Raw genomic sequence first — 14,389 nt, forward strand, 5'->3', positions numbered from 1 at the left:
CAGTAAACAAGTTTGTGGTCATTTTGTTCCACACCACCCTAAGGATAGTTGGACTTTCTTGTAGGTCAAATTAATTTACTTCTCAAATTTCATGTTTTTTAAATATTTTTTATCAATTTCATGGCATAAATAACTTGATAATGAAATCAATCTTGATTTGTTAATAAAATGCAATAATCTGGAAGAAAATAACAAATTTAATTGTTACTGCCAATCATTTGACCTATTTTAAGGACATCATCAGGGCAAAACAATTGTAAATATGTCTACAAATTGACATATTGGTTTCAAATTTCTTTGAAGACCGACTCAACCCAATGCCAAACATTTAATAAAATAGACAAATCTGTGGACAGCAGTGGCTGAGTGATTAGGGCATCTGACTCATATTTGCCACACTTGCAGTTCTAGGTTCAAATCTTGGCACACCCTAAGGTTTTTTAATTGAAAATATGAGAAAACAGTATTGCTAAGTGGTTTAACCCCTTGTCCATGAAACCCGTGGTGAAGTTGGATGTTAACCTTTTCTGTAAGACAATACTTTACTTTTTACTTAACACGTTCACAGTGACACAACTTGGCATTATGAAAATTGTTTCACCAGGTGAATGGCGCCAGTTTGACACCAAGCACTTCAAATATAATCTGGTAAAACGCTAGGAAATAGGACACGCAGTGAATATGTTAAAGAGCCCAATCCCATTTAAAATTATTGCAATCAAAATATGTATTTAGTAGAAAAAAACGACTATAAAATCATTCATAATGTACAATAATCACAAAATTTTATGTAAAATAAAATTAAATGAGATACCAATGAAGGGAAAAGACGAAATGATAGAGATTTAATTTGAGATACCCTTCCAAATAAACTTAGGAACAAGATGTTTTTGGAAAATTAACAATCCAAACTTAAATTTAAAAATAGAGCCCTAGTGAGGCATACACATGGGATTGTGACAATTGTGGGCAAGATTGAATCAAAGAAAAGAGCAGGGAAGTAGTAACAGGTAAGAAATCAAATACCAACTACAAACCTTGAGATGTAGGTACTCGATGTTCCAAGAAGAGACGCAAACAGAAAAAAATTGAAATAGTAATAGTTTAGGCAAGACGCAATAATAAATTGAAGCTTGTCTGGGATTGTAATTTAGTCATTACCGATTTTGGTCTGACTATCCGAAGTTAATAATCTGTAACGACTAAATTACAGGTTCATCACCCTGCAGGCCACACAGAGAAATCTCATGATTGATTAAAAGTGCTTAAAAACTCAATAACATCAGGGGAAAGATAATTGAACTTAGTACTAAGGTTTGAGAGGTTTTACAGGAATAAAATATCAGGCAAACTAGCGATAGGAGCAGCTTCACTGGCCCTCTTTGGATCAGAACTACAACTAAACACATTTTATAGTATCCTGAAAATGTATTGCGTAGAGAAAGAAAAAATATCACATTGAGTAGTGAACGGGTCAGATACAGTCAAATTTAACAGTATCTCGGATAGTGAGCAAAAGTCTTCTTATAGCAGGAAGTAATTTGAGATAGGCATGGTCATTGCTAATGCTTAAATTATGCAACCAAATTTAACCACCAATAGAGAGCCAAAAGTCTTTTTGTTTGAGCAGGAAGGAATTTGAGACAATCATGATCCTCGTTACTGCTCATTGCTCATGCTTAAATTATGCAACCAAGGCAGAAACTAAACTTGGTACCTGTCAAGAAAAGACAGATCCATAGGAATGTGTAGGACTATTGGTAGACAGAAATCTGTGTTCAAATGAACATGAAAATCTTGTGATAACGTCGTAAGTTTTGTATGGTTGATGTTGAAAAAGCAGGCCTTGTACAAGCAACAGAAGTCTGAGATTTATATAGTTTGAGGTTTATATAGTTTAGGTATGAACTTAAATGTAGGGGTATTTCTCAATAGGTCTGTCAAGGTCTTGGTGAACAGGAAAGTTAAATAAACAATTATTCAAAATGGATCCTAGTGAACAGTTATAAGCAGGCTCTAGCTAATATTTTCCAGTTATGTTGCTAAAACATTTGCTTAAGTGATCTATGAACAACAATGCATGTGTGAAATGAGCTAAGCTCCGAGTCAAGTACATGCTGAAATATTTTATTATTTAAAGTAATTTATCCGTAATTTGTAATGCTATCTAGTTTAAATGTCGCGGGAAAAATCCCAAAATCGAGTAAGCCCAAGGCCAAGGCAGGTTGTATTTTGTAAACAAAAGCGAACAGTAAACGTACTCTTGCACTGGAAACATACAATTCATAAGGCATGAATAAAATCCACATTCATTTTTTTTTGTCGATTCTCCCGATTTCCGCCTTCACCTGTTTATGACAGAACGGAGCATAGCATCATTTTGAGTTTGATTCCCGTCAGGAACAGATCTCAGCTTTCACCGTGTACTTTGCTTTATTTCCAATTTCATCCTTTTTCCACCAAGTAAGTAATCTTTTATTAATACAATCAACGTTTTTTATTGGTATATTATTACAATTTAGTATATTATTCGGCTCATAACATTAATTGATCGTGGGCTAAGGTTGTTTACATTCGTGTTCATGTTATAATATTTTCAATTATAAATATGCATTTATTAACAAAAAATTCGGTGTTAAAAACTATTAAACGAAACTAAATTGAGTTTTAATTTTTCAAGTACATAATTGTTAAACTTTCTTTAACTCTTATCCACAATTGATTTCACCATTAATAAATTATACTGTTAACAGTCTTGATATGCTTTATAGTCTTATCATTTTGAAAAAAAAAAAAAAAAAACCGTCTCATTTCTTAATTTTTATTCAATATGAACATACCCAAGGCTGAAGTGTTTGTAGAGCTGTCGGCTATAATTCGGATGTTGTTCATTTTTTCAAACTACTTAACGTCCCTAATATGACTTTTTCGAACAATTTGCTAGGAACTTTAAAATTAGTCTCTTCAACTTAGACTTAATCTATTCAGCCTTATTGTAATAATTTTTCTTACACTTGTTTTTTCAGCATATTTTTTATTATGAACTCAATTTAACAACAGCGTGTAGTTTTTTGGACAAAACAGACCAATGTAACAAATTTTATTTTTGCTTGATACTTCAGCACTAAACTTTCATATACACATTTATTTCATTTTTTAGCATAAGTATTTATTTATGCTACAAACTCTATTGTGCTTTATAAGCTAAAAAGTAAAATCAATCAAGATTTTTTATGTAGATTTTTTTCCCCGACGTACCATAATTAGGTGAACTAAATTATTACACTTTATGCTAGAAACTACAGAAAATTGTATTTTATGTTTAAATAATTATACTATATTATCATTATTAGGCAAATTAAATGTTTTCCTTGTGGAAAGAAGCGTTGATGAAATAATCATTTATGGGGTATTTTAACTTGGGTTTATATGAAAATTCAATTTGAATATAAAACATTTGACTCATGATTATACAGTTTTTACATTACTTAAATATACTTGTTTATTCTAGAATGGACAGAAAAACGTTTTTAATGGTTTTGAAAACAGTCCTTTTTACAAAATGTAATTAATACACAGGAGGATCAAATCTTAATTTTTTTTAAAGCATATGTTTAGTTGCATAAATCATTTCAGTTGTTTTTTTAATAATTCCTGTAAAGTAATGTTTTATTTTATTATTTACACTGAACTGACAGAGAAACATGTACTTATGGTTTATCATTTCAAAAAAATTAATCTAGATTTTTTTTCTTTTATATCTATCATATTCCTCAGATGTTGACAACCAAAAATTGTCTTCGTCTGTGAAATATTGGGTCGTTTAAAAACTTATAGAACAGAATAACAATTAATAATATATCAAGATAATATAGATTTTTTAAATTCACATTTTTCATAAGACTCAAGTCTTTTAGTCAGTGTAATTAAGCAAATTTAATTGTTTAACAGTGAATTTACTCATTTTTGTACATAAAAATTAATCTGATTTTCTAAATCAGATGTTTGACATGTACTATAGATTTTTTTAGATAACTTTTTAGATTATAACTTTTTTGTAATGATTGTCACACAGACAACAGTAGCTTTATTTTTCGATATAATCAGAAGAATTTAATTAATTGGTCAAGCAGACCACAGAATTAGTGAATTTAATTACTCAGAAAGTTTTTTTCCAATATACTGAAGTGAATTTTTTTTCAGTGAATTTACGAATTTATGTAAATCAAATTAATCTAAGATTTTCTAAATCAGATGTTTGACACAATTTATAACTGTTATTTAATAATTGTCCACTCCAGTAGAACTATATTTTTTCTATATAGTCAGGAAAATCGAATTATTGTCAGAATAACATATACTTCGTGCTTTATATATTAAAAAAAGTAATCTTTTTTTTTAAATTACGTATTTGATTTAGGCTTTTTTTCAATATACTTAAACAAATTTATTTTCAGTGAGCATACGCACTTATATGTAAGTGTAAATTATCTAGATTTTCTAAATCAGATGTTTGACGCAATTTATACTTTTTTAAAAAATAATTGTCCACTCCAATATTGTGCTGTTCTATTTTTTCGATATAGTCAGGAGAATTAATTGACACTGTGAACCAACAGAATAAACTTTGTGCTTTATACGTTAAAAAATGAAATTAATCTTTTTTTTAAATTACTTATTTGATTTAGGCTTTTTTTCAATATACTTAAACAAATTTATTTTCAGTGAGCATATACACTTATATGTAAGAGTAAATTAATCCAGATTTTCTAAATCAGATGTTTGACGCAATTTATAATTTTTTAAAAAATAATTGTCCACTCCAATATTGTGTTCTATTTTTTCGATATAGTCAGGAGAATTAATTGACACTGTGAACCAACAGAATAACACATACTTTGTGCTTTATACGTTAAAAAATGAAATTAATCTTTTTTTTAAATTACTTATTTTTTTAGGCTTTTTTTTAATATACTTAAACAAATTTATTTTCAGTGAGCATATACACTTATATGTAAGAGTAAATTAATCTAGATTTTCTAAATCAGATGTTTGACGTAATTTATAATTTTTTTTAAAATAATTGTCCAAACGCATACTTTGTTCTTTATACATTAAAAAATCAAAGTAATCTTTTTTTTAAATTACATATTTGATTTAGGCTTTTTTTCAATATACTTAAATAAATTTATTTTCAGTGAGCATACACACTTTATATGTAAGAGTAAATTAATCCAGATTTTCTAAAGCAGATGTTTGACGCAATTTATAATTTTTTTAAAAATAATTGTCCACTCCAATATTGTGCTGTTCTATTTTTTCGATATAGTCAGGAGAATTTATTGACACTGTGAACCAACAGAATAACACATACTTTGTGCTTTATACGTTACAAAACCAAAGTAAATCATTTTTTTAAAATTATTTTTGTTAGGCTTTTTTCAATATACTTAAACAAATTTATTTTCAGTGAGCATATACACTTATATGTAAGAGTAAATTAATCTAGATTTTCTAAATCAGATGTTTGACGCAATTTATAATTTTTTAAAAAATAATTGTCCACTCCAGTATTGTGCTGTTCTATTTTTTCGATATAGTCAGGAGAATTTATTGACACTGTGAACCAACAGAATAACGCATACTTTGTTCTTTATACGTTAAAAAATCAAAGTAATCATTTTTTTTAATTACATATTTGATTGAGGCTTTTTTTCAATATACTTAAATAAATTTATTTTCAGTGATCATACACACTTTATATGTAAGAGTAAATTAATCCAGATTTTCTAAATCAGATGTTTGACGCAATTTATAATTTTTAAAAAAATAATTGTCCACTCCAGTAGTTATATTTTTTCGATATAGTCAAGAGAATTTAATTATTGACACTGTGAACCAACGAGTAACTTTGTGCTTTTTACATGAAAAAATCAAATTAATCAATTTTTTAATTACATTTGTGATGACTTAGTAGGCTTTTCTTTCAATACTTAAACTAATTTATTTTCACAGTGAGCATATGTGCTTATGTTAGTGCAAATTAATCTAGATTTTCTAAATCAGATGTTTGACGCAATTTTGTAACTTTTTTTTAAATAATTGTCATACAGACTTTATTTTTTCGATATAGTCAGGAGCATTTATTCAGCAAGCTGTTTTTCATTATAGTTAAGCAAATTTTTTTATACAGTGAATGTATGCGCATATGTAAATGTAAATTAAATGAAAATTAATCTAGATTTTCTAAACCAGATGTTTGACACAATTTATAACTTTTTTTCTAGGCTTTTTTTTATTACCATTAAGCAAATTTTTTTTCACAGTGAACATATGCATCTATGTAAATGTAAATTCATCTATATTTTCTAAGTCAGATGTTTTGACACAATTTATACCTTGTTTTCTAATTGTCATACAGACTCCAGTAGGGTTTTATTTTTTCGATATAGTCAGGTTTTTTAAATTTAGATTTGTGATGACGCAGCAAGCTTTTTTTTCATTACAGTTAAGCAAATTTTTTTTCAGTTTTCTAAACCAGATGTTTGAGACAATTTATAACTTTTTTTCTAGGCTTTTTTTCATTACCGTTAAGCAAATTGTTTTTCACAGTGAACGTACGCAACTATGTAAATGTAAATTCATCTATATTTTCTAAATCAGATGTTTTGACACAATTTATACCTTGGTTTCTAATAATTGCCATATAGACTCCAGTAGTGTTTTATTTTTGTCAGTGAGTCAAGAGAATTTAATTATTGACATTGCGAACCAACTAACACATACCATGACACAAAATGAAATCTTTTTTTTTATTACATGTTTGTCAAAGATTCGGCAGGCTTTTTTTTATAATATAATTAAACATGTATAATTTTTTTTTTCACAGTGAACATACGCACCTATATAAATTTAAATTAATCTAGATTTTCTTTATCAGATGTTTTTTGAAGAACCATTATTTTTTAAATATTTAATGTCATACAGACACCAATTTTATTTTTTCAAGACAATCAGGAGAATTTGACACTGTAAACTAATAAAAATATCATCTTTCTGCTTTTCACATTAAAAAATCAAATTGATCTAAATTTTTTAAATTACATGTAATAACTCAGGTAGTTTAAAATTTTTTTTAATATAGTTAGGCAATTTTATTTTTTTCAAAGTTAATATACACATTTAGGTAAATCAAAATTAGATTTTCTAAATCAGGTGTTTCACTTGAACTATAATTTTTTTTACTCCGATAGTTTTATTTGGGGGATTCTTGGTTGGACGAATTGTGAGTTGAAAGGGAACCAAGTGTAGCGTTCTTTTAGACCTCTTATCTTTGTCCCTGTTGAATCACGAAACCTCACAGAATCTGGTGAGTGACGAGTACCATGCATTCTGGTTACACATATTTAAAAAAAAATTAAATAGATTTGTACTATATTACTAGTTATAAAAAAACTGAGTTTTTTTAAACAGATGTTTGACTTTGACGTCGTTTGATTTTTTGTTTTAAATAATTATTGTAATACAATTCCAATGGTCCAATGTAGTAAAATTTCATTTTTTAGACTGAAGTACACATCACCAGGACAGAGAAATGTGCTTTATCAAATTAAAGAACAAAATTAATAGTTTTTGTAATTTAGATGTTTGACCTAGTGAACACTTAATTGTTTTAAAACAGACTCAGCATAAGCTTTTGTATTTGCAGATGAACAAATTTAATTTTTTTTCACAAAGACTCAAAGAAAAATCAAATTACATTATCTTTGATTTTTTTTTTAATCAGATGTTTGACATACTATGCATAACTTAAAAAACAACTTTTTTTTTCAGAATAGTTAGGTGGTTTAATGTTTTACACTGAGGAAATTTCACATTTAGGCTAGAACCTACACACTATTACACATACTTTGTGTTTTATTTTAAAGAAACAAGTTAGTTGATTTTTTTAATGCATAGACAGTACTCTTTTTATAAACATATTTAGAATTTTAATTTTTTTATGCTTTGAACAAACACATTGCTAGAACCAATGTAAATGTATTGTCATACTTATTTAAATTGATTTTTTTAAATCAGATGTTTTTTTTAAATTCCAAATTCATGAAAAATCATTTTATTTTTTGAATAACCTACGACTAAGATTACAAAATTTTTATGTCAAATGGTATAGAATAATTAACTTTTTCCGCTGCTTTGGAACAGTCTCATTTGTAAATTAAATAATTTCCACATATACAGAGTTGAGTACATTAGCTCCCTTGCTTTAATTTATGAACCTCGTAGTAAAAATTTAACTCCTTTCTAAAATTTTCTGGTTTGCAGAATGGTTTAGAAGGGTCTTGTCAAAATTCAGTACTTTTTAGACATGTAAAACTAAGTTTTTCTTTCTGTCATGTACCATTTAGCCACCTCGTTTCATTTTATCCATGGATTTAATTTTCCAACTTTTATGTGTTTTGTAAAGGTGGCATTCCCTATGCTGCTTACATTGCATTAGTTGGGCATGTTTATTTATTATAGAATCCGTAGTTTTGTTTTCCTAGGGCATATTTCAGTATGTGAGAATTACAAAAACCTAATTCAAAATTAAACCATTTTTGTGATAATTCTGACATTGATTTTCTTTTACAGATAAATGAAAAGGTTAGAGGAACGTATTCCCAATCTTAATGACAGATTATATCCAAAGAACAACCCCAAAAAACGGTACGTCAGTGAGGATTTGCCGTCTTACAAATTAAATTTGAGTAAGAAAAAAAACATATTCGGCATAAATAATCCTTACTGCAATCCGATAATTAATCAAATTAAATTGGGGTCTAATGAAGAAGTAAAACCTCACAGTCAAAGTTCTGTCATTAAAAAACGCCCAAACAAAAAGCTTTCATGCAGTCCTGTTTCTCAAATATTAAGTGTTCAATTACCGGCAAAAACTACCTGTAAAGAGAAACATGATCACATCCCTCAACATATGACAGTTGAAGATCCTATTGATGACTGCAAGCCAAAAACTGAAAACCAACTTGAAAACAAGGAAAATATGAGCAACGCGCAAAAAGATAACATCAAATATCCATTTATTCAGTGGAATTTCAATAAGGCTGAAAGTCAAATGAAAAAAGATACTACAGAAGCCTCTATAGCTCAGAATTCAGGAAATAGTTACGTCCAAGAAGTTACACCTATGGAATTAGATGAAACAAAACAAGTGACAAATGATAAACTGATTCAGGAAGGGAATGAAACTATTCCAGATATAAAACACAACCAAGGTGAAAGGCCCATAGAGATGAACTCCGAACCTTCTATCAGTCAGCTACATGAAAACAATGATAATAAATTAACAGAAACAATAAAATTGGAAAAGACCAGAGAAAACCGGACAAGAGAGAATGAAATAGTAAATGAATGCGTAACAATTGAGGACAGAGAGGATAGTCAAAAATCTCAAAATGAACAAAATATAAATACTGAAGATTATCTTGATAAAATCTGCACTCAGTATGTAACTGATCTTCCACAAGGCCAGAAAGGAACCTTAAGTAATAATGGTCTAATTGAATTGATGTTACTCCAATTAAACTCTAAACCGGTAGTGTTCATCAATAAATTAAACCAAGATAAACATTTATCTTCTCCAGCCAAAGACACAATCTCATCTCCAAAAAATAGTCTTCCACAATCACCAGAGATAGATAACAAAAAGAAAAATACTAAAGAATGTAGAGTTAGTTTTGCAGGACAATCTAGTCTGAAAAGAAAAAGCCCAAATGACCAGGATCGGCTAACTGATGATTCTGCGAAAAAACCTTTAGTTTCCATCTTAAAGAACTCCAATAGGGAAAGAATGTTCTACTCTAAACAATCATTGTGTACCCCTAAAGTTAATGTCACTCGACTCGATTTAAATGAATTATTACGACTGTCAGTACATTCCAGCAATGGCCCAATAAACAATATTGGAGACGTTTACAACACTCTGAAAGAATCACAAAGTGGAAACAATGAAACTGTGCAAAGGCTTCAATCCATACAAGAACAAACAGAAAAATCTCGTTTAGATTTAGATTTAGAAAGTTCTTCCCTTCCTGTAGATAAATACAAAAAATTTTTAAGCCAAACCTCAAGTACTGACAGAGTGGATAATTGTGAGCGGAGAGGACTAGTTGAAATGTGCTATTATAAAGATAATAATGTTGCCGGAAAAAGAAATAAAATAACATTCGACACTTTTCAGCCTTCTACCAGTACGACAAACAGTGAAAAAGTTCATAAGACTCTCGATGACTCGTCAAATCAAATTCCAGTCAGAAAAGATGGAAATCAGTCTGTGGAAGATATGATGCCACTTTTAAACACTGATATTTGGAGAGATTTTATGGCCCATGTCAGCGGTAGATCAAGGTGTGCGAGTGGGGTTTTGAAAACTTCTCCACTTTTTCAGAGAAACATCGACCATGATACTCAACTCCAAACAAGTCCTACAAAATTTCCATCTCCATTAAGGAATGTCAGCATCGACCTCGATGAACCTGCAAGTGTTAAAAACAGTTCGAGTGACATTGGAGACAATTTTAACGATGTGTTACGGTTAAACACACCCCAAGAAATTGTTATAGCGCAAAAAGAACTCTCTATGGATTATTCTCCTGTCTGTTCAATGAACGAAAACATATCCTCCAATCTTTCTAACCCCTTTCTAGGCTCAGACCAAAACCCGTTGATGCATTTAGACTCATTTCTCAAGAGCCAAACCAATGAAAACATGCAGCAGCTTTTAGAAGACGAAATGAAGAGGAAAAGTATCTTGGCACAGCTGTTAGAAGTGTGTAAACTAGATTCTCATATAAACACGACTCTGCAATACGTAAGTCTAAGCTTTTTTATTCAAATCTATTGTATGTTTACTAGGTTTCACAACTTAGAGCTTGATTAGGGTTTTTAATAAATTTTAAAATATTAGAGAATTTAATATAAGTTTATGGTGAAGTGTATATGAAAAAATATCAATCTAAAAAAGACTAAATTGTAATTTATTGGAAATACTTCATAAATGTTTACCAAAATCTACAGAATATTAAGATATTTTTAGTATTTTATATGTAAACCTGTCAAAATCAAACACTACTACTTTCTAAGAATATTTCCTAAATTCCTGCTGATCTTTTCTCATATATTCTGAAAATTAGTTGGCGTGAACTAAGCAAATAATACTTTATATTCTAGCTGTATAAAAAATTAAGTCAGTATTAATGTATTATTGATATTTGGTGTGCATATAAATTTTAATTAATTTCAGTGTTTATGTATATACTTTAATATGGTAAACCTGCCAAAATTACTATATTTAAACCAGGCATATAAGCTCTTATAGTCATTGGTGTATAAAAAATAAGTACACATGCATCACAAATGATCATAAAAAAAATAAGCTGGAAGTAATATTAAAATTAAGCTCTCTACAATATTGTTTTAACTAGTCTTCCAGTACTGTGGTGTATCATTTCTGTACATATTGTGAAATATATTAAAATCTCTTAAGTCTAGAAAAATATTTATGTGATTGTCAAAAATTTAAGATACTCTTGTTCTTTGTCTTGTTATTTTTTGTTAAATTGTTTCTAGTGGTACAGTATTCTGACTTAACAGGATCTGTAAGCTAGAAAAAAAATCTTTTAGTTAGGACTAATTGAATTGTTTTATTTTTTGTTTAACTTGTTATGTTTATTTGGAAAATTTTGCGCAGCCGTTTTAAATTATTTATAGCCTTATTTGTAATACATATTGTGATATTTTTATTGGAAGAGTAGTTTTGGTCTGTCAGAGTTATGACCTGACCAAAATGCAAATAGGTATGCAGATCAAATTTATTGGAAACTGCCAACAACTGTTATGATGTAAACTTATTTTTATTTGAAAACAAAATGTATGTATATATATATAATTTTTTTTTTACTGTAATATTACTACCCAAGGTTCAATTTTGCTTAGCCATTTTTAATATAAAAGTTTAGTTGTAAAACATACTGTGATATTTTTCATGAAGTCTGCTGAGGTGTCTTTTCCAATCATTTTGGTCTGTCGTGTGTTTTGAACTTTTGTTGGTTTGAAAATGTATGACCAAAACACAGATAGGTATGCAGACCAAACTTATTGGAAACTACCAACAACTATCATGCTATTCTAACAATAATTATTCATATTATTTTATTAATAGGGCAGTATTATCCATTGTTTTAAACTTTGTTCTTTGAGACACTGTATGAATTAATTTGCCATAACATACTACTTTCTTAAATAATTTTTATTATTACTACTATTATATAGATTAAAAAGTTAAATGAACTGTGTAAAATACTTACATATATGTGTGTGAATATACTTACATATATATATCAAAATTAAATATATAAAATAATCTATAAAACAGTCAAAAATATTGTAATATAATAAAAGTTATGTTATTGTTATCGTAGGTAAAGGTACAATTTGATTCACTCATTTTCTCATATTTTACATGTTGTGTTATATTTATTTTAGGTAATTGTTTTAGGAAATTGCTCAAAACTTTAAAAATCTTATATAAATAATTACATTTATGCTTATTCAAAGATGTCAAGTAGTCTTTTAAAGTTAATTTATGTGAATTATGGTAGAATAAATTTAATATGAACTCAAGAAAGGAGAATAAGAAAAATGAAGAAAATAAGCAACTGATGAAGACCTAAAGAAACATAACAATTTTTTTTGAACTGATATATTTTTTAAATTCATTTTTACATTCATTCTGATGCCATATTTAAGCAGAGAAGATTTAAAAAATAAAATAAAATTTAAAATTAAATTAAAAACTAATAAAAGAGGAAATTTAATTTTGATTCAAGAAAGAAGATAAGAAGACTTAAGAAAGAATTCATTTTTGCATTCATTCTGATGTATATTTAAGCAGAGAAGATTTAAAAAATAAAATTAAATTAAATACTAATAGAAAGAAGAAATTTAATTTTGATTCAAGAAAGAAGCATTAGAAAAGAAGATAAGAAGACTAAAGAAAGAATTCATTTTTGCATTCATTCTGATGCCATATTTAAGCAGAGAAGATTTAAAAAATAAAATAAAATTTAAAACTAAATTAAAAACTATTATTAAGAGGAAATTTAATTTTGATTCAAGAAAGAAGCATTAGAAGAAAGAAGATAAGAAGACTTAAGAAAGAAGACTTAATTTTCTATTTGTCATTTTCTGTTGTTTAATTGCTCTATCTTAAATCACAATTAAGTATTTAACATTTTTAAATGATATTTAATCATCCAATATTAACAAGTCTTAATTTAAAAATAACAAAAGTATTAATCTAGAAGTTTTATTTTTTAAAGCAATATCAACTTCTTTTTCATTTATTTTTAATTAACTGCAGGGTTCTGAATCTTCAGGATCAAATTTGCAAAACCCTCTTGTAAATATCTGGGACGACTTAGAATGTGTGAACATCAAGTCTGAGCCACAGTTCGGTAAGTTCGAGACTCAAAAATAAAAATGTATTTAAATTGCAATTAATTTATTGAATAATTCATTTCAGATACATCGTTTGAGAGTGATGACGAATAAATGACCAAATGGCAAAGGAACATCTGCAATGAGAAAAATTTTTGGTATGCTTTCGTCCTGAGCTAGCTTTTACAATTTTTGTATGAAATTGATTTATTTTAATAATTTCATGTATATTTTTGGTGTAATTAGCATTATAAGTGCCAAATGGCATAAATAACAAACAAAAAAAAGTGCAAAGAACAGTCCAGTTATGTCAGGAAACTTAAGTTCAAGTTTTAAACTTGACGGAAAAAGTCTTTTTTAAGATAAATTAATCAATATTCCTTTGATATATTCAAATATATAGAAATTAATTCTAAATGATTTTATTCTAAATTGTTGAATTTGTTGTACCTGTTTAAATGTTATATGATTAAAACGGTGATATTTTGACTACCTCAGTGTGAAATTTTTAAGATGTGTGAGTTAAATTTTACTATTTAACTTTGTTTTTACATAAATGTTAATTACAAAAAAAATTAAAAAGATGTCTGACACCCAAGAAACTTTTCGTTCTGAAAGAATGAAATAAGTATTGTTAATACTAAACTTTTATCTTCTAGGCTTCAAGGCATTGTCACTCAACTCTCAAGTCAAACTGTATCTTGGAAGAAAAACTTTAAAAGAGCCAAACAGGAATTTTAACGCAGAAAGACTACTAAATTTTTACAATTCACTCATTAACGTTTAAATTATTTTATTATTTAATTTATTTTATTGTACAATATTTGCCATTTTAAAAACTGGAGTTTTTTAGTTTTAACGACTGAACATAGAAACATACATTTATATATGT

General features: G+C 28.0%; 1 protein-coding gene across 1 annotated transcript; it reads left to right on the forward strand.

The window, feature by feature from the left end:
* The first annotated feature begins 2,237 nt into the window (after positions 1-2,237).
* On the forward strand, positions 2,238-14,320 carry LOC106662508. Its single transcript, XM_014386657.2, has 5 exons — positions 2,238-2,463; positions 8,635-10,870; positions 13,421-13,514; positions 13,583-13,655; positions 14,157-14,320. The coding sequence occupies exons 2-4, from the start codon at positions 8,639-8,641 to the stop codon at positions 13,609-13,611; spliced, it is 2,355 nt and encodes a 784-aa protein (XP_014242143.1). The 5' UTR covers positions 2,238-2,463; positions 8,635-8,638; the 3' UTR covers positions 13,612-13,655; positions 14,157-14,320.
* Positions 14,321-14,389: the final 69 nt, after the last annotated feature.

Source organism: Cimex lectularius, unplaced genomic scaffold, assembly GCF_000648675.2.
Source record: "Cimex lectularius strain Harlan isolate CLEC.00 unplaced genomic scaffold, Clec_2.1 scaffold43, whole genome shotgun sequence".
NCBI classification, from domain to species: Eukaryota; Metazoa; Arthropoda; class Insecta; order Hemiptera; family Cimicidae; genus Cimex; species Cimex lectularius.

What these genes read in the sequence shown, in the direction of transcription:
- LOC106662508 (XM_014386657.2), top strand. Translation starts at nt 8,639, where the DNA reads ATGAAAAGGTTAGAGGAACGTATTCCCAATCTTAATGACAGATTATAT. An exon ending in TAAACACGACTCTGCAATAC is followed by an intron (nt 10,871 to 13,420) that starts GTAAGTCTAAGC and finishes AATTAACTGCAG; the next exon opens with GGTTCTGAATCTTCAGGATC. An exon ending in CAAGTCTGAGCCACAGTTCG is followed by an intron (nt 13,515 to 13,582) that starts GTAAGTTCGAGA and finishes AATTCATTTCAG; the next exon opens with ATACATCGTTTGAGAGTGAT.